At 36.6% G+C, this 20,298-nt stretch overlaps 1 protein-coding gene across 10 annotated transcripts in view; it reads right to left on the bottom strand.

The window, feature by feature from the left end:
* The window catches only part of NR3C1 (nuclear receptor subfamily 3 group C member 1), a 123,031-nt gene that overhangs the window by 18,158 nt on the left and 84,575 nt on the right, over window positions 1–20,298 (bottom strand). For 8 of the 10 annotated variants that reach the window (XM_082454162.1, XM_082454164.1, XM_082454161.1 and 5 more), the window contains exons 3-6: window positions 15,278–15,444; window positions 9,401–9,517; window positions 2,540–2,818; window positions 1,900–2,044 (exon numbers count right to left, since the gene is read on the bottom strand). In XM_082454162.1, coding sequence (XP_082310288.1) covers window positions 1,900–2,044; window positions 2,540–2,818; window positions 9,401–9,517; window positions 15,278–15,444 — 708 coding nt within the window. The remainder of the gene's footprint in view (window positions 1–1,899; window positions 2,045–2,539; window positions 2,819–9,400; window positions 9,518–15,277; window positions 15,445–20,298) is intronic. The other 2 variants (XM_082454160.1, XM_082454168.1) reach the window with 1 other exon arrangement.

Here is a 20,298-nt window from a genome sequence, read left to right as displayed (position 1 = left end):
ATCCTCAGTGGCTTTCTCTCAGTTCCTTACACATGCCAAGGTTGTTTCCAGCCTTTGTACTCATCTTTTCTGCCTGAGATGCCCTACCTTTCCTATAAGCTTGTTCTTTTGTACTATTTAGTGCTCAGCTATTTATAGAGGCCTTCTATGGTCCCCGAATCTAACGTAGCCTATACCCCTCTCCCTTCCCCTCCCCACACACTATTCTATCATGGCTCTCGGAAATAATTTTGGTCATTTATTTGATTTTCCTCATCAGTATGTTAGCAGGGGCCTCATCTATTATATAGCTCAAGCTCTTAAATAGTGTCTGGCACTTGGTAAGTACTCAAATATGATTATTACCAATAGAGCAACAACACCAAGTTTAACTCAATAATTCAGCCTCTTTTAAAATAGTTAGAGCTAGCATCATCCAGTCTCTACTAAAATAGATACAATAATTCGAGCTTACTACATAAGGCAAGCCCCCTCCCGTTTCACACTCAGCTCAGCTCAAATAGATGCTTTTCTATAACTTCTACCTGTTATTTTTGTGCCTGGCATACCCAACAGATAAAACACTAGGTTTGCTTTATCTTCACAGGATATCTTTTTAGGCTGTCCTCATCATTCTCAAGTGTCCTTTTCTCCTTCCTCCATTCATCCTCTGTTCATCAGTTGATGTTAATTTCCAAACTCCTTGCCACTCTGGACATATTTACAATTGTCAGTCAGTCACTGTTACTTTTAATATGGCATCCTGAACACAAACTACTAATGCCATCATTAACTCACATAGAGTACAACAACAAGACTATTATTCTAATAATGTGGTTTAAGACTTCATTAATTTTTTTGGAATCCTTAGTCAGTAGCACCCAGAGCTCACAATTTTAAAATCTCCACCTTTTTTCACATGAACACGAATCTCCTTCATTTTTCACTCTGCCCAGACCAATGGGTATGTATATATGAGTGTGTGACTCTCCTGTTTGCATTCTAATAAAGGAAATAAGCTGTGAGTAGAAAGTGATAAGAGCTAGGGATGTACAGCAGAGAGGTTTTACATGGTGGTATGAACATCATGAGCTAGGGGTATGTTTGAAGAATAGATCATTCTGAGTGGGAACAAAGAGTATGTGAAGGAGAACGACGAGAGAGAAAACTAGGCCGGATTCTGGGAAGCCAGAAACCATGCTGAGTATGCACTGAGTGCTCACTGAAGACACCTGTGTGTTGGGGTGATAACATTATATGATCAAACTGCGTTAGGAAGAAAAACTTAGCATGATGGAGGATAAACTGGAGGCGGAAAACTAGTTAGAAAACAACTGCAATGGGTAAGGGGGAATGGATATCTGAAGTATTTCACAGGCCTAGAGGACTAGAGAATAGCTGATTTATCAAATCTTAAAGTGTGGTTGGTTCTCTCCCAAATTTAAAAATAAAATCTTGTTCCCATGTTCTTTCCAAGTCACAGACATTGAGTGAGCCTTGCCATGCAAAGAGATACCTCTTGTCTCTGGGTCCAGACCTGTCATCCCCTCATCCTAGTTGTCCTCATCTGTAATTGTCCCTGCTGAAAGCAAGATCAGTATGAATTGCATCATGCAGTGCAAACACTGCATCTGTTTCCTTTCTGAAATAGGGTTATATAATTAAAACAACGCCACAGTAAGATTCCTTTTTACTTGCTGTAGACTTTACTGACCCAAAGCAATGCTATTTAAAAAAATATCCTTAAATATGTCCTGGTACAGTAATAATGCCATATGTAATTTGCTCTGCATTACACTTGGCCTGCCTTAAGCATTGATAAACTCTATTTCAAGTTTGCCCAGTTCCAAGACACCTGGTAGGATTGATTCAGTCCTGAAGGAATATGAATACAGGGAAAATGACTCACAAATGACTTACTCATTAATAATCAGATCAGGAGCAAAACACAGCAAGTTTGAACTTGATTGTCTATATGATCTCCACCCCAGGGCGAATGACATGAGGAACATCCATGAATATTGCAGTAGGGTCATTTGGTCATCCAGATGTAAGTTCCTGAATCCTGAATTAAGAGGAATAAAGGTATGAGGAAACATTCTAGTTGCCAAAGAGAAGATCATCTCTCTGGGAACTGCCAAAGACAGTTTTGGAGGACTCTTAACAGATAGAGGAAATGAAGGACAAACTGGGCACAGTTTTCCTTTGTCATCTGACATGTTAAGCACCAAAGCCCTCAGTACTTTTTAATAGCATTCAATGTAAGAAAACTTAAAAGAGTTGCCAGTTTTTGCCACCTTTTGCCTATGTGAGTAAATATGGACTAAATAGTAAAATGCTATACTAAATAGTAAAATAGAAAGCCAAGAGTCCTGTCCTGGGATGTTACTCATTCAGTGAATTTAAGTTAAACAAACTTCCCCTGATATTTATACCTCTTTCCCCCTTGATGGAGTGGGGATGGCAGGAGGCCATGGGACCAGGGCGATAGAAAGCCCGAATGTTTTATTTAAAAGATTCTTAAGACTTGTGCCTTAGCTACGTTATCTTTGCATCTTACCTGGTATCGCCTTCGCCCATTTCACCGCTGCGATCACCTGCCGCCCACCTAACATGTTGAGTGTGGTCATGATCCGCCAAGTTGTATCTGGAATGGAGCTGTCGTAGCCCGCATATATCACCTCCGGCTCAATGACCTCCAGCAGTGACACCAGGGTAGGGGTGAGTTGCGGTAACGTTGCAGGGACTATTGTTTTGTTAGCAGAATTTTCAGAAGTTTCTTGTGAGACTCCTGTAGTGGCCTGCTGAATTCCTTTTATCTTTTTCTTTGTTTTTCGAGCTGTGGGTATATTAAGAAAAATACACAGAAATCAGCTGTAATGGGAAAATCTGGGCAGCACAGTTTATTAAAGAGGTATTTTAATTTCTGCAACTATTTAATTTGAAAGAGGAGAAATCTTTTATTTAGCAATTATGATAAGAAGAGAAAAACACATTTCTGCCTGAAAGCAAAGGATCAAGAGGAACCCGTTCATTCATTAATTTCCTCTACAGATAAGCCATTCTTCATTATAGTTATACTTCATATCAAATTAAGTGTCTTACAACACTATGTTAAAACAATATAAACAAATCACTCACCTAGATTCTTCCATAAAGTAATTTCTGTCTCAGTTTCACCCCAAAGTAAAAATTTTCATTAGTTATACAAGGCAAATTACTTTTATTATCAATTGAAAGGAAGAATCTCAGTTTGTAATCCCAGACTAGTAACTGTGGCTTACGGTTAATCTAATTATGGGTATATGTAATGAAGAGAGTGATACTGTTTATACGCTTGCAAAAAGTCCACTTCTTATCAAGACAGTAAGATGACATAGGAGATCACACACTAAAAAGAGTATTAGTTCTAACAGCAGAAAAATCCACTTTTTACCTTTATATGATGGATACTATATGGGACTTAAAAACCTTTGTGGAGATGGAGATGAAGAGAAAAACTTTAAATTTCTTTACATAAATTACCAGTGGGTAATTTCCCTTTTGTAAGAGATTTATATTCATGACTCTATAAGCCTAAAGTATCCATTTTCATGTAATATATAAAGTAACTAAAACCATCTTTTATTTTTGACTTAGTTTGGAACAGTACAGTCAAATTACAGCATGGATTCTATAGATTTTTTAGTCTTCATACTCTTGAATTTACTTGTTCTAGTGACAAATAAAAATATTAGGCAAGAAAAGAATTTTAGTATTCCTAAAGAGAAAGTACTCAGAACTCCAGGGAAGGGCAAGGAATGTAATTTGTATGAAAGAAGAAGTGTACCTATCTCAGTTGTCAGGTATGCGAACCATTTTGCTAAGGGAAAAGTAAATGCTAATCACATTTAAAAATAATTATTAGATCCTCTGTCCCTAAAATGCCAAAGTACCTAGTTTGTGGAGGACAGATGTGGTGGCGAGAACTATGTATCTCAACGTACAGTGTTAGAAAGGGAAAAAACCCTGTTGTTTACATTGAATAGAATGGTCCCATTTCTTATTGTGCTCTGTGCTGAGACATTTAAGAATTTTTAGTTATCATTTCAAAACAGAGAAACAGGATCGCGATAGATCTGTTCTAATTTATTTTACCATGCTCTATTGAAGATACAGTATGCTGTAGTAGTAGAGAGAGCATAAATATGAAACCAGCATGTTTGAATATAATCCTGACTCTGCCACTGAGTAGTTGGGTATCTGTGCAAGTTACTCCCTGGGCCTTAAGTTTCCTCTTCTGTAAAATGAGGATAATATTAGTACCTACCTCACAGGGTCCGTTGATAATTAAGTCAGTTAAAATATATAAAATGCGTAAAATAGTTCTTGGCATATGTTAAGTGCTATATAAGAATGATCATTGCTGCAACTGTAGTAAAATACAGTTGTAGAATATTTTGAATTCACATAGTCCAAGTCTACAGAGAAGTGATGAAGTTTTAAAAAAGGAAGAGCTCCTACACGTAAGGAAACCCTTTAAACAACCAAAGGTATCTCACTGACACCCAGATCTCCAAATCGTGGAATGTACTTTGTTGACAAAGTAAACAAGAACATGCATATCCCCAATCAATACACTGAAACAGTACTGTAAAAACTTCAATTAACCATAACTTTAAATTTGTCTAGAATATGTGTTCCTACACTCCACATTAGAACAAAGAAGAAAGGACAATGACAAACTGGAGGATTTTAAAGTCTTCTCACCATAAAACTAGAAGAGAACATAGGCAAAACATTCTGATATAAATCATACCAATGTTTTCTTAAGTCTGTCTCCCAAGGCAATAGAAATGAAAACCAAAATAAACAAATGAGACTGAATCAAACTTACAAGCTTTTGCACAGCAAAGGAAACCATACAAAAAAAAATGAAAAGACAATCTACAGACTGGGAGAAAATATTTGTAAATGATGTGACTGACAAGGGCTTAATTTCCAAAATATACAAACAGCTCATACAACTCGACAACAAAGAAACAAACAACCCATTCGAAAAATAGGCAGAAGACCTAGATAGACAGTTCTCCAAAGAAATACAGATGGCCAATAGGCACATGAAAAGATGCTCAACATCGCTAATTATTAGAGAAATGCAAATTAAAGCTACAATGAGGTACCACCTCATGCCAGTCAGAATGGCCATCATTAAGAAGTCTACAAATAACAAGTGCTGGAGAGGGTGTGGAGAAAAGGGAACCCTCCTGCACTGTTGGTGGGAATGTAAGTTGGTATAAATACTGTGGAAAACAGTATGGAGGTTCCTCAGAAAATGAAAAATAGAGTTACCATATGATCCAGCAATCCCACTCCTGGGCATATATCCAGACAAAACTATAATTCAAAAAGAGGGATGCATCCCTATGTTCATAGCAGCACTGTTCACAATAGCCAAGATACGTTAACAACCTAAGTCTCCATCGACAGATGAATGGATAAAGAAGATGTGGTACATGTACACAGTGGAGTACTACTCAGACATAAAAAAACCCCAAAATAAATAATGCCATTTGATGGAACTAGAGATTAGCATACTAAGTAAAATAAGTCAGAAAGAGAAAGACAAATACCATATGATATCACTTATATGTGGAATCTGCAATAGGACACAAATGAACCTATCTACAAAACAGAAACAGACTCACGTACACAGAGAATAGACTGGTGGCTGCCAAGGGAGAGTGTGGTGGGAGAGGGCTGGATTGGGAGTTTGGGATTAGCAGATGTGAACTGGTACATAAAGAATGGATAAATAACAAGGCCCTAATGTACAGCACAGGGAACTACATTCAGTATCCTGTGATAAAGTATGACGGAAAAGAATATGAAAAGAATGCATATATATGTATAACTGAGTCACTCTGCTGTATAGCAGTAATTACCACAACACTGTAATTCAACTATACTTCAATAAAAAATTAAAAACGTAAAAAAATAAAGATCAAAGGAAAAAAAATGAAAAAAATCATCTTCTATACTCAATATATAATCAGTTTAATTTCTTACTGCTTATCTATAGTCCTAAGAGAGAACTGATGCTTCTGAATAAAGCTCAGAAAGGCCTATTGAGCCCAACTGTGTTGTGCTATGTACTATTTTCACATAACTGGGGCAAGGAGTCGTTAATTGAATTAGTTAAGCAATCACTATTTTTAATCACAATTTAGTTAATAAGATTTTACTCTAAAGTTCCTGACCCCTTGGAGCATACAGGAGATTAGCAGTCAATATATGATCTCTACAGAAGTGTTCATGAGTCTGTGATAGCTCCATTTCATTCTTAAGAAAAGTAAAGAAATCTTATTTAGCTTAAAAATATTAATTATGAAATCTGATACCATAAGCCTCCTTGCCTATAAGTTCCACTTGACCCTTATGACAAAAATAAAACTATAATTACCTTAAAATGAAAAAACATTTAGGATCACCGTTAAAAACCTTACTGTACTCTAATGCCAGGCACTTTAAGCAGTGAAGAAGGCTGCCTTAAAATAAATCTTGAGAATCACTTGGTCTGGAGCAACAGTATCAAAATACAGCACTTGCAGTACTAAATTACATTTATGGAGAGCACTGGGCTCTGAGAGAGCTGACTGCTTCTGCAGAATTACTCTGGCGCTATCTCGTGAAACTGCCTGGCTTAGGGGAAACACTCCGATGAACAAGAGAACATTTTTAAAGATTGTTCAAAAAAAAATAAAGAAGAACAATGTAGTTCAGCCATGTGTTTCATGCTTAAGTACTAAGTATTATTGCCCACCAAAGACTTCTGGGACACACACATACCTACTCCAAATAAAAGTTTTATATATACTAGAATAATTAATTAAAAAAAAAAGTGAGGCTTTCACACTAAAACCACATATACACAAAAACTCTATTAGATTTTTTAAAGCCTTTCTTTAAATTTTTCTACAAGCAGAGTTACATTATCAACTGCATGATATGTGCTACCTAATAACTAATATATTATTTAATAACAAACTCGAACTGTGTAGTGTAAGTGGACAGAAGGTTAATAATCTTGGTTCTACTTGAAGGTGGTTTCAATATGAGGGTCCAAAATAACCTCTTTGAGTAGAAGAATGTATATCAAAGACTAGCATGTAGTAGCTCTTGACAAAGGCTAGTTTCCCCACTATTCTGATATTTTATATGACAACTTATAGAAGCATGCAGTGTGGTTGTTTTTTATTTCAGTGTTTTGAGAAATTGCAGCTTAGTTTAAATTGTACGTTTAAATTTTATTCATTCAAAAAAGTTGACTTTTCAACAGAAGACTTTTCAACGGATTAGAAATGGCAGTGATGGTATATTTGATAATACAGAGAAAATGAGATGTCACTCGCTGCCTTGGTCTTCTGGTGAGGTAAAGGCAAAGGGCACTACAGTTGTTACTAAATTGTAAGAAGGAGGAGAAATGGGACAAACTTACTAACCTGGTCCATCAGAATCATTATTTTATAGGTGATACATCTTATTTCTTTTGAATAAAAAAATCCCCTTATACTTGGGATAGGGAAGGAATTGCCCAAAAGAGCATTATATGCTTAAAGCTCCAAAGATCAAAGTTAAGCTTGATGTGTATTTGGGAAAGCACCTAAAATGTTACTGGGTAAGCAACCACACTATATTAGTGATATGACAGAATTTTATTTGAGCTTGTCCTTTGAGTAAACTTATTTCTAAATATAAAATAGCTGAGATGAAAACATGGGGATTAAAGGAAAGTAGTAAAACTGGGGCTGGAGAAAAAAATATATAAACCAAGCACTAAAACCTGACATGCGTTAGTATATATTTATTTAAATGGTGAGAGAACAGAAAAATGAAACTTAAAATATGCACAGAAATGTGATATGTAAGAAAGTTTGGTTTTTTTTGTAACAAAAAGAAATTATCCTTGTGGCACTGAATGTGTAATCAATCTCTGTAGCTTTTGTAACACCTACAAGAAGATGGGCATTTATCATTTTCTTTTTTTTAACATTTTTGGGGTTTTGTTTTTTTGGCTGCAGCATGCGGGATCTTAGTTCCCCAATCAGGGATTGAACCCATGCCCCCTGCACTGGAAGCGCAGAGAACCGCTGGATCACCAGGAAAGTCCCAGCTTATCATTTTCTTTAAAGCAATGTTTAACATGTTGATACTCTGTAATAAAGTGATTGGTGTGTCATGAAGGTCTGTAAACATGGTGAAGAAAAGACTAATTTAATCTGTCTTTTTTGCTATCGAAGTAATAAGAAGAACTGAGAAGATAATGTTGTGTGTCTGGTTTGGGGAATCAGACTATAGTCACACCCATAAATCTACTTTATATTTAAAAACATATACACACAGTGTGTCCTAGATAGCACCAACAGTCTCTCTTCTGTCAAAAGGACCACATGGTTTCCATTCTCCCTCTAATACCACCATATTAGACAAGATTAGTCTTTCCAAAATACAAGTCTGATCATATCTCTGCCCTTATTTTCCACCTAACTCCTAGATTTAAAATTCAATGTTGCTTCTTCTAGGAAGCTTTCCCTGCCTTTTAGGACAGAATTAGGTGACCTTCCTCTTGCTCCTGTAGCTCTCTATTTCTTTTGTAGTGTGCTGTACCATTTTGTGATTGACTCTGCAACTTAACTAGACAGTAAAGTACTTGAATACAGGCACTATTTTACTGATGTTGAATGCAGACACTGTTTTATTCGTTTTATGTCTAGTGCTTGCCTTGGTGAGTACTTGCTGAATCAAAGTGCACAGGGGTTATTAGATCACAACTACCACCTTCATGGAACTTGCAGTTTCAACTAAGGCAAAATTCCAAACTTTTTTCCAGAGGAAAGATTTTAAATGATGAGATCAATTTTAATTATACAGCTTGTTATATAAACCAGGATATGAAACTTATAACTAGTTTCAGATTTCTTCTTTGCTTGAAAAACAAAACAAACAAAACCCATCCAATGCCTCCTTGAGGAGTTTTTTCCCCCCCTGTAGATTTGTAACAAAAGATTTATATATACACATATGTGCCAAGTAAAAGGTAAATAACAGAATAATGGACATGCAACTATATCTGGTATAAAAACATTTCTAACCCTAGCAAATAGTTTTGAGCTTGAAAAAAGAAATAAGAAAGATCAAAGTAATGTTTCTTCAAGTCTTATAAGTTTCATTATTACATACATAATTTTCTTTCTTAGCATATAGTCTGGCTACACTGAATTCAGTGTGTACAGTAAAAGTTGGTGAATAAACAAGCAGAATATGAAATACTCATTAAAAAATCCTGCTTTTAATTATTACATCTGCTTATGTATATTTTAAAAAGTAAAACAATAAATTTTTATATGATGCAGAGACAGTTCATTTTAGATATTTACATTACCTTCCAGGTTCATTCCTGCTTGAAGACATTTTCTATAGCGGCATGCTGGGCAGTTTTTTCTTCGAATTTTATCAATGATGCAATCATTTCTTCCAGCACAAAGATAATTGTGCTGTCCTATATGGAAAATAAAGGCACTGTTAAAATTTCACAGGCCTTAAAGGATATTTTTATGGAGAGGCTCTTTGCTGTTGTTGTTGTTTTGGGTGGAACATAGCCAAGGACCAAAGGCACTGATTAAGGAACATATAGTGTATTTTCTTACATTCATTACAAAGTTGAGAGGTCAACTTAAAATAAAAAGCCTTTCGTATTCTGTTTGACATAGTTCATTAAAAAAAACTTTACTGCAGTATACACATAGAAAAGCTCACAAATCCTAAGTGTACCACCTAACCTAATAAATTTTCATAAGCCAAACACTTCCATGTAATCAGCTCTCATATCAAGAAGCAGAACGGTTCCCCCACAAACCCTCTTCTTGCCCCCTTCCAGTCACTACCTACCAGGGGTAACCTCTTTCTTGATAAGCTGTTCTTTAAATTGTGCTTTAAACAGTTTCTTCTTCTAACAATTATAGAAGATCTCTGTATTTTATTTATTTATTCTATTTATAGAAGATCTCACTATTTTATTATGACTTCTAACTTAATGCTAAGGAGGACTAGAGAAAGAGGAAACTGGTTTAAAAATACTGTGAGAGTCCCAAAGGGAAAATGACTTTAACTCAGCATTGTACCACCGTATGCAAATAAAGCGTGCTCCCCTTCCAAATTTTTAAATAAAGTGATAGGTAAACGCTTAAATTATGTTAAGGTCGCCAGCAATTAGTTAGGTGTATCACAGACTTGGCAAACTAAGCTACTGTATATAGGACTTAGGGAGATTTGTTCATTATTTCACATGCTTTTTGACTCCAAATACTGAAGATTGTTACTGTCTAAAATCTTCTGCCACCCAGTATTAAATGTGCTAAGAGGTAGAAATGCAGTTTTCACCTGTCAAAAATTTTCAAGGAAAATTTAAAAGGGAAAGACAGAAAGTCTTCCTACCCTCTCCCTCCCCTCAATTGTACCCTCTTTTGTTGAAGAAAACTATCTGAAGATTTGCTAGCCTGGCAAAAACTGAAAGAATCCTCCTACACAAGGCCAGCATATCTAAATAGATACACTAGATAATTAAGAGTCTGTGTCTTTACACTAGAGGGGATGGTCTTCAGAAGACTACAGGACATTTGTCTTCTCAAAAATAAATCATATTCAAAGAAAAGAGAAAACATCATAATCATCAGTTCATTAGGTTGAATATACCTAGTCTGATTTCTGGGAAAAGATACTTTATGCATAGAATAATCTACTTGACTTGGATGAAAAACAACTATATTCATTTCTTCCTAACATGTTAAATCACAGTGCTAACTGTTAAGCATTAGTTTGGGGTAGATGGTTAACTGTACCAGGTTCAATTCTTTGTGAGAAATAGGCCACAGAATTGACTAACGGTCTACAATTCAGCTTTGTTCCAGAGTTGTTCTCCAATGCCAAATGTCTGTACGAGCTGTTTCAATTCCTTTCTGTATTGTTTGTGTAAGTTTGCTAGCTTCTCTACTTGGACATGAAATGGAAGCACTAATGCAATAATTCTATCCTCTATACAGTTTAAGTAGGAACAACAGATGCCATCATAATTGAAGCAGTTATAATACAAAGAAGTTCTACCCCATAAGAATATCCCTGAATCATTGTCCTGTAGTTGATTGAAAAAATTACTCATTGCTAAACACAGAAAAAGTTTCAGTGCGTTATTTATATCTAACCAAAAGATGAGAATGTGCATGTTATGCTAATAATGATTTCTTTATCCCAGGCATGTCTTGAGCACGATTAAGAATCTGAGCTACACGATCAGGGGGCATTGTACCTTCATAAGTTCAAATCAGCTCTATCTGGTTATTAGTATGAAGTTGGACAAGCCTTTGGGTGTCTTATCTATAAAAAGAGGAGTTTCGAATAGTGGTCACTATTTACAAGGCATGGACATGTACCACTAATAGTCACTCCCTGTCAGTCATTTTGATAAGACAATAAGACATCTTAGTTTGGAATTCCTGTGTCTTCTACCACTTGGTAATTCCCTTTCTAACTAAAAAGAGAGAGTAGATGTCAGGAGAAGAGCCTTCGGGCCAGCTGGAATTTCTCAACATTGTTTTGTTTGCATTGTATTTATTTTTATGGTAAAAATCTATTTTTGGCAATTGATTCTATTTCTGGTAGGTGTGGTAGCCAGCCTCCAAGATGGCCCCCAGTGGTCTCTGTTTCCTGGTATTCACACTCTTAGATAGTCCCTTCCCAAACTATACCAGCACTGGTCTGTGTGACCAATAAAATACGGCACAAGTGATAAGTACGTCACATCTGAGATTAAGTTATAAAGATTATGTTCCCATATTCATCACAGCCTCTCTTGTGGACCATTTGTTCCAGGGGAGGCCAGCTGCTATGTTGAAAGCGGCACTAGAGGAGGCCCACATAATGAGGAACTGAAGCTTCCTGTGAAAAGCAGTGTTAATGGGCTGGGAAGTGGATCCTCTAGCCCCGCTCAAGCCTTCAGATGACTGCAGCTTCCACCAACAGTCTGAATGTAACTTCATGAGAGTCCCAGGACTACCCAGGCTAATGAGCTGCTCCCAAATTCGTGATTCTCAGAAGCTGCGTGATATAATAAACGTCTGTTGTTTTAAGCTACTAATTTTGGGGGTAATTTGTTACACATCAATAGATAACTAATACAGTAGGGATAGTAAAGTTGTTTTAAAATAAAGTTATAAAAAAGACTGATCCAAGAAAAATATTAGGTAGTAAATAGAACAGTGATGCTTGGACATGATCAAGATAATGAAAGTGGTATAGGAAATGGGCAACACAGCAAAGGGCATGTCCTAGGGTTTTCTGTAGTTTGTATACCCTATTGGAAGTATCCAAGTTTCAAATGTGAGCTGTGACTGTCAGCTTGAGCATCTTTCTTTACTGCTCTCAGAAACAGTGTGGTATAGTGCAAAGTGCACTTGGCAAAGGGCCAGGAAGCCCTTGGTCTGATCTGCAGCTCTACTGCCTAGCTCTGTGATCTCAGTAATGTTTATTAACCTTTCTGAACCCCCCCGTTTCTCCATCTGTAAAGTTGGAAAATTAGCACCTACCTTGCTGTGCTTCTGCAAGGGTTAAGGGCAGTTGTGTAGAAGGTTCTTAAAATAGTGCCTAGCACATTGTAAGCACTCAATAAACACTAGCTATTAAATAATTCCCTTGTTATTGCTTTCATCTCAGTATTTAACTAGATTATAAACTGCCAGGAGATGTGATTTTTATCCTTTCAGGAAGTCAGTATAGCATTGAGATCGAGCCTGTTGGGAGACAGCTATGTTTGAATCCTAGCTCTGTCAAACTGTGTGAGCTTCAGTTTCCTAGTCTATCAAATATGGGTCATAATAGCATCTAAGATCTCACGGAGCTGTTAATTAAGTGGTATGACATAGAAAACATAGTGCTTGGTACATCGTAAATTAAGGGTAGCTGATAGCCATCTCCATTATGACCCACCAACAAAGATTATATGCAATTTGTGCAAAGGGAACATAAGAAAAAGGGACTCAGCGAAAAAAAAGATCATTCAGCTAGTATACATCTAAAGAAATGGAGCTACCCAAATTCTTCTCTGTATGCAAAAAAGCAACTCCCAGAATAATGAATAAAAAAATTCAAAATATCAATCCTCGATCTGGGTTGTATGGATAATAAGTAAGTAAAACTTTTGCAAATTTCCTAAAAATATTTAAATGTTTGGGTATTTACAATACTTTGCCAGTTTGGTGGGCAACCTATAATTTCTAGCAGGTGTTAAAAATGGAATGAATGTAGTGTAATGAAAATCATACAAGCTTCATCTTTGTAACTGTTCAAGAAAGTGCTCCAAAATATGTATCTGGACTTAAAAACAGATTTCCATCATGTCTAGAAGGGAGAAGTAGAACTGCCATGAGTTAGGTTAGCAAATGATTACAGAATTTTAGAGCTGGAAGTGACCCTGGAGAAAATTTAAGTCCAAATAAAGGATTTACTTAACACAGTTCACATTTTAACCTTTTCTTATTAATCATGTAATCTAGCCATCGTATTTAACTGAAATACTTATATGATATACATTTTGAAATAGTATAGCTAATATTCAATGAAATTTTACCTTAAAACAAATATAAGAATTTAATTCTAAAGCAGAAATTAAGCCCAGAGGGCATATGGCCTGCAGTGATGTCTTATTTGTAGTATGTTTAGCTTTTTTTTTCTTTTTTAAATTGCATTTGGATGCTTTTAGGTAGGGCATGCTTGCACTCTCTAACATAAATAACTGCCCTTCTTTGCCCAGTTGTATTATATTTGGCCAGAATGACCCACACTCAGTCCCTGTAGGCATTGGAATTGGAATTTGTAGCCCTGTTTTAAGGAATGATTTTAGTTAAAATGAGGACAAATGAAAAAAAAATTTTTTTAAATTCCTGTATTTCTCTTAAGGCTCCATTGTCTCATTCTGAATTTCACTTTCAGAATTAAAGTTTGTCAACATTAGTTTGATATACAGGAATACTGTAATACTGTTACCACTGCATTTATATATACCATGGAAAGAACTAATCAGTGAAGAAAGTGCTGAATAAAGTAAAGTGAGGACAAGAAGAACCTTCCGTCTGTGGTGAATAACATCTACTTTGTTAGAGACATTGCATTAGTTAGGGGTGGGCTTTACTTAATGACTCTACTCAGTAGTTGGATGATACCAAACTGGTTAAAGCCTGCATCCCTGTGCTCTCTGCGGGATAACACAAGTAATTTTATAGTTTGTTAATATACTAAAAGCAATCCAAACAAAAGAAAATGACTCATCTAACTCTTAAGGACATGCAAACTCAACTGAAGCCAGATAATAATAATAATCTTTCTCGTACTGTGAATGAATATGTTAATTTTTAAAAAATATAATTATCTAATCAGAGCTTTAGGTAATCCATTCAGGCCACACTGCCTTCCAAATGCTTTACAAATAACTAAATTACAAAACAGTTTTTTCTAAGACGATTCATTGGTAATATTAAAAAATTTTAGTGTGACTTCCAATAATTTGCTTATGGAATGAATTTTTCCTTCTTTAAGGAGCTGATGTGCAGGCTGAACCTGTAACAAGGGTAAAATTTATATGAATATAATATTTGTCAAGTGAAATCACCTTCTCTAAAACACCTTCTTTCCTGACCTCCTCAGGCAGTTTGTCACTTGCTCCTCTGTATTATAATCTCTGTACCTTGTAACTGTTAACTCATCTTTCACGTCCAAGTACACTGTGACCTCCCAGAGAGCAGGGATCAGGTCTTACAGCACATTTATATCACAAAGCACAGCCCTGGCTTATTGGAAAACAAAACAAAACACTTTCCCCCCTCACAGTTCTCATTATCACTCATTTTTGCCAGACTGGAATAGTTGGTGGCTTTAAAACCAGCTAATTCATGGGAATTGAAGCCCATAATACTAACACAATGAGCACTAATTACTGCTGAAACCTAACACCATCATTTCACATGATAGCACTTTCTTAGTTATCTTCTGTTCTCTGACCATACTCCCTCCCTTCAGTTTATAGTTTTCTATTTTATTCTAGTTTGTTTTTTAAAGTATCTCTTCCCCACTAGAGCACTTAGGAGCTACCCTCCTCTCCCTGCTTTTACTGACTTCTAGCCTTAATGGGCTTTGCATATAATAGAAATTTCAGAATCCACTCTGAGAAATAGGAACCAAATAGAGGAATAATAAAACTCTTCAAAACACACACTACCTTCCACTGCTCTTTTGAAGAATACTTTACAGCTTCCACAAGTTAAGACCCCATAATGACATCCCGAAGCTTCATCAGAGCACACTAGGCAGAGTTTGGGAGGTGGTCCCGTTGCTGCTGAGGAGCTGGATGGAGGAGAGCTTACATCTGGTCTCATTCCAGGGCTAAAAGGGAAGAGAGCAGTGTTACAATTTAATTGTCATGACTGTCAAAGAAGTATCAAAATACAGTTCTCTTGCCTTCTCACTCCACAGTGAGCATGTTCACACTGAACTCTGGCTTCGAGTACTAGCAAGCATTAAAATATCCTACCTAGATATAGTCAAATAATGTTTTATTCTTCTTCTATACACAATTAAGAGCAAAGTAATTTCTTTTTAAGTATTCCTTGGGAGTTCCCTGGTGGTCTGGTGGTTAGGATTTGGTACTTTCACTGCCATAGTCCAGGTTCGGTCCTTGGTCGGGGAACTGAAATCCCAGAAGCCATGTGGCGTGGCAAAAAAAAAAAAAGAAAAGTATCCCTTTAAAAGAATGGACTTAGATATTATAATTTTTAGTTGCTTGGGAGTTGTTTATAATCACCTTTACTAAAGTATCATTTACATACAGTAACATTAACCATTTATAAGTGTACAATTGATGAGTTTTGTTAAATGGATAATTGTGTAACTACCACCATGATCAAGAGATATAGTATATATCCATCAACCGCCAAAGATTCCTTAGGACATCATTTTTTTTCCTCCAATTTTACGATATTGTACAGGCATAGGACAATTCTTTAATTGCTTAGGACATCATTTTTTTTCTCTAATTTTAAGATATTGTACAGGTATCTTTCTAATTTCATTCAAGTCTCATTACAATTCTACCCATTCCTCTACTTCAGTTAAAATTTCTTACAATACACACATAATTTATTCTATTGTGCTTCACTTTATTGCACTTAACAGATGCTGCAAAACTGTCAGATGGTTAGTATTTTTTAGCCAGAAAGTATTTTATTTTTTTTTGAATTTTTGAATTTTATTTTATTTATTTTTTATACAGCAGGTTCTTATTAGTTATCTATTTTAGCCATATTAGTGTATACATGTCAATCCCAATCTCCCAGTTCATCACACCACCCCCACCACCACTCTCCCCGCTTGGTGCCCATAGGTTTGTTCTCTACATCTGTGTCTCTATTTCAGCCCTGCAAACCGGTTCATCTGTACCATTTTTCTAGGTTCCACATATATGCATTAATATACGATATTTTTCTCTTTCTGACTTCACTCTGTATGACAGTCCCTAGATCCATCCACATCTCTACAAATGACCCAATTTCGTTCCTTTTTATGGCTGAGTAATATTCCATTGTATATATGTACCACATCTTCTCTATTCATTCGTCTGTCGATGGGCATTTAGGTTGCTTCTGTGACCTGGCTATTGTAAATGGTGCTGCAGTGAACATTGGGGTGCATGTGTCTTTCTGAATTATGGTTTTCTCTGGGTATACGCCCAACAAAGTATTTTAAAATTAAGGTATGTACATTGTTTTTCGGACACACTGCACACTTCACAGACTATAGTATAGTGTAAACATAACTTTTATATGCACTGGAAAGTGACTTGCTTTACTGCAACATTTTCTTTCTTGCTGTGGTCTGGAACCAAACCAGCAGTATCTCTGAGGTATGACTGTATTAAAGTTTGGTCCAGCATCTCTCATTCCCAACGTCATCCTAGCTGAAATATCAGTTTTTTATGACTTAGAAGAGAATGATGCAGAAACATTACCTCCTATAACTTTCTAGTCTGGCTTGCAGCAAGTAAGACTTTTTTCCAGCACTGGGCTTTCAACAGTAAGAACTATGCTGCCCTCCCCACTCTGTGTACATATGTCCTGGAGAAAAAGATGGAAAATGGGAATCTGCTTCGCCTGCTAGGTCTTGTTTTCATTTTGTAGATTTCTCACCACAAAAGATAAATATTCTTTTTCTAATTTGTTGTTTTGAGAATTTTCAAACACTCAAAAGTTGAAAGTATTGTGCAATGGATATATAGCCTTCACTTATACTCACCAATTCTCAACATTTTGCCACATTTGCGTATAAAGATATATCTTTATAAACCAATGAAACAGTGATCCCTTTAATGCTAGAGGAAAAATTAACTATAAAACCTTCATTATAGATGATACAGTGGTTTCCAGTGTTGTATATTTCTAAGGAATGTTCATCTTACATGCTAACTTTAGAACCAAAACTGTATTGTATAACTCAAAAGAGCTCCTAACCTTTCTAACCTTGTGTAACTAAAAAGAGTCCCTGAAAATAGTTTCTAGAGACTGCTAATTCCTTCTCCGGTTATGTGTTCTTCAAAAATATGGATGGTAGCAATCTGTTGATTTTGGAACTTTACACATTAAAGTGTATTGTTCATCACCTATATAAGAAATCTCTCTCTGAGATTTTCTTTATCTGCCTATTCTCTAAAAGAGATGGCATTTAGGAATAAATTATCCATAAATAATAAATTATTATTAAATCTCAATTACAAATACACTTAAACTAAATCACAGAGCAAACTGACTTAAGAAATTGTTTGGGTTATTAACATGGTTAGAAATTATATTTATTAAGTAACATCTTTTTGTTATTCTGTTTTTGGAATAAAAGTTAAAAGTTGGACTTCCCTGGTGGCATAGTGGTTAAGCATCTGCCTGCCAATGCAGGGGACACGGGTTTGAGCCCTGGTCCAGGAAGATCCCACATGCCGTGGAGCAACTAAGCCCGTGCGCCACAACTACTGAGCCTGTGCTCTGGAGCCCGTGGGCCACAACTACTGAAGCCCGCGTGCCTAGAGCCCATGCTCCGCAACAAGAGAAGCCACCGCAATGAGAAGCCCGTGCACCGCAACAAAGAGTAGCCTCCGCTTGCCGCAACTAGAGAAAGCCCGCACGCAGCAACGAACACCCAACACAGCCAAAAATTTTAAATAAATAAATATAAAAAACGTTAAAAGTTAATTGTAGAATGACAATTTGTTTTGTAAATGTCACTTTAAATAATTAGGTCGATAAACTCCAAAGCTCCCCCTGAATTCTGTCCTCAAAGGAAGCTAGCCAACCCTATGTTTATCTAGAGGCTTAGCGAATGACAGCATTCCCACCACTCCAGTTCTGGGAATAGGCCCCAGGGTTTCATGTTGTTCTCTGAACACTGTCAAGGAGAATTTCTGGATGCTTCCGTATCACAAGGCATTGATCCCCTGCTAGATTTGGGAGAGTGTACTGAGTGCATATTGAAAGCCTACAATGGAAGAGAATTACCTGAAATGACTCTGCTGTAGGTCTGGCATGAACCATCCTTGATTAATGGAAACTTGTGACTAATGTAGCAGAGCTGCTCTGGGCCAGAGTTCTACAGAGAAGTAGGAAGGTCTTGGAGTGAGTGAACAGAGCAATGTGTTAGGGAAGCAAAAAATTCCTTGGCTTCTGTTCTGAAGATGCTCCTATTCCTGCTCAGCCAGTCTCTGTCATCTGACATCTATTTTTAGGGACCAACCAGTTGTTTGTATATTTAGTTTATGGAAAATACGTGCAATATTTATTGATTTGAAAGGTTAACTCTGTAATGTTTCCTCAACTAATTTTATATATATATATACACACACACACACACACACACACACAGAGAAATACATATTAAAAATGTCTAAACAGAACTTTGGTACTATTTTATAGTTTTAAAACACTTTCATGAATAGAATCTCATCTGTCCTCTCAACAACCCTGTGAAAAGGATGCCATCACATCTAGATGAGGTCACGTAGTTGTTGGAAGTTGATCAGGGAGCCTGTTTGTGGTCAAATTGACATGTTTCAGATCCCAATTCTACCATTTCAAAGCTTATGTGACCTTGGATAGGTATCTACTACTTTGAACCTCTGTTTTCTCACAAGTAAACTGGAAGGACATCACCTGTGTGTGTGTGTTGTGAAAACAAGAGAACACACAGAAAGTCTAGCACATAGTTCCTCCCTCTAGCAGGCACCTGATAAATGTTCATTCTTTTCTCTTTCAGGAAAATGAGATTTTATGAGAAAGCCTGATATAAGTATTATGTAAGTAGTATTAAGTCTAAAATCTAGGACAGTATTCCCAAATTCTCAGTTATAATTAGAGCACATGCAAAACATGTTCAGGCCACTCAACTGTGAGCTAGAGATGGCAAACAAAAGAGAAAGTTAAAACTAAATGAACAGGGCTTTCCTGGTGGCGCAGTGGTTGAGTCCTCCTGCCAACGCAGGGGACACAGGTTTGAGCCCTGATCAGAGAAGATCTCACAAACCACGGAGCAACTAAGCCCATGCGCCACAACTGCTGAGCCTGCACTCTAGAGCCTGTGAGCCACAACTACTGAAGCCCGTGCACCTAGAGCCTGTGCTCTACAACAAGAGAAGCCACCGCAATGAGAAGCCTGTGCACTGCAATGAAGAGTAGCCCCTGCTCGCCGCAACTAGAGATAGCCCGCAGGCAGCAATGAAGACCCAACACAGCCATAAAAAAAAAAAAGAAAAAAAAAAAACTACATGAACAAATGGACTGATCAAACTGCAACTAAGAATCTGGAACTTAAGTCAGGCCTTCGGCATCCCTTCTGGCAGTCATTCTAGGCTACATCAGATAAAAACTAAATACGTGGAAAGCTGCTAAGTGTACCATTGACATCAATGGAAAAAAATCAGTTTTTGTCACACAAATATGAGCACTATGATGGCCTATAGTGAACACCACTGGGAGAAATGAATGAACACAAAATGTTATTCAATTGCAAACGTGACCCTATGATACTGCTAAAAGGGCTGGGGTTCAACAAAATGGTTAGAACTCAAAGGAAAACCATATGGAATCATCATCTTTTAATAAGGATACATGACAACAAGAAAGAAAAAGCACACCATAATAAGACTGCATATTACACCCCTTTTGAACAGAAAAGCTGAAATGTCCCGGTCTTTGCTCAGTG

The sequence above is a fragment of the Balaenoptera physalus genome (assembly GCF_965194825.1).
Source record: "Balaenoptera physalus genome assembly, chromosome: 3".
NCBI lineage: Eukaryota > Metazoa > Chordata > Mammalia > Artiodactyla > Balaenopteridae > Balaenoptera > Balaenoptera physalus.
The sequence above is the reverse complement of the archived record's forward strand: the minus strand, read 5'-3'. Positions and strand labels throughout refer to the sequence as shown.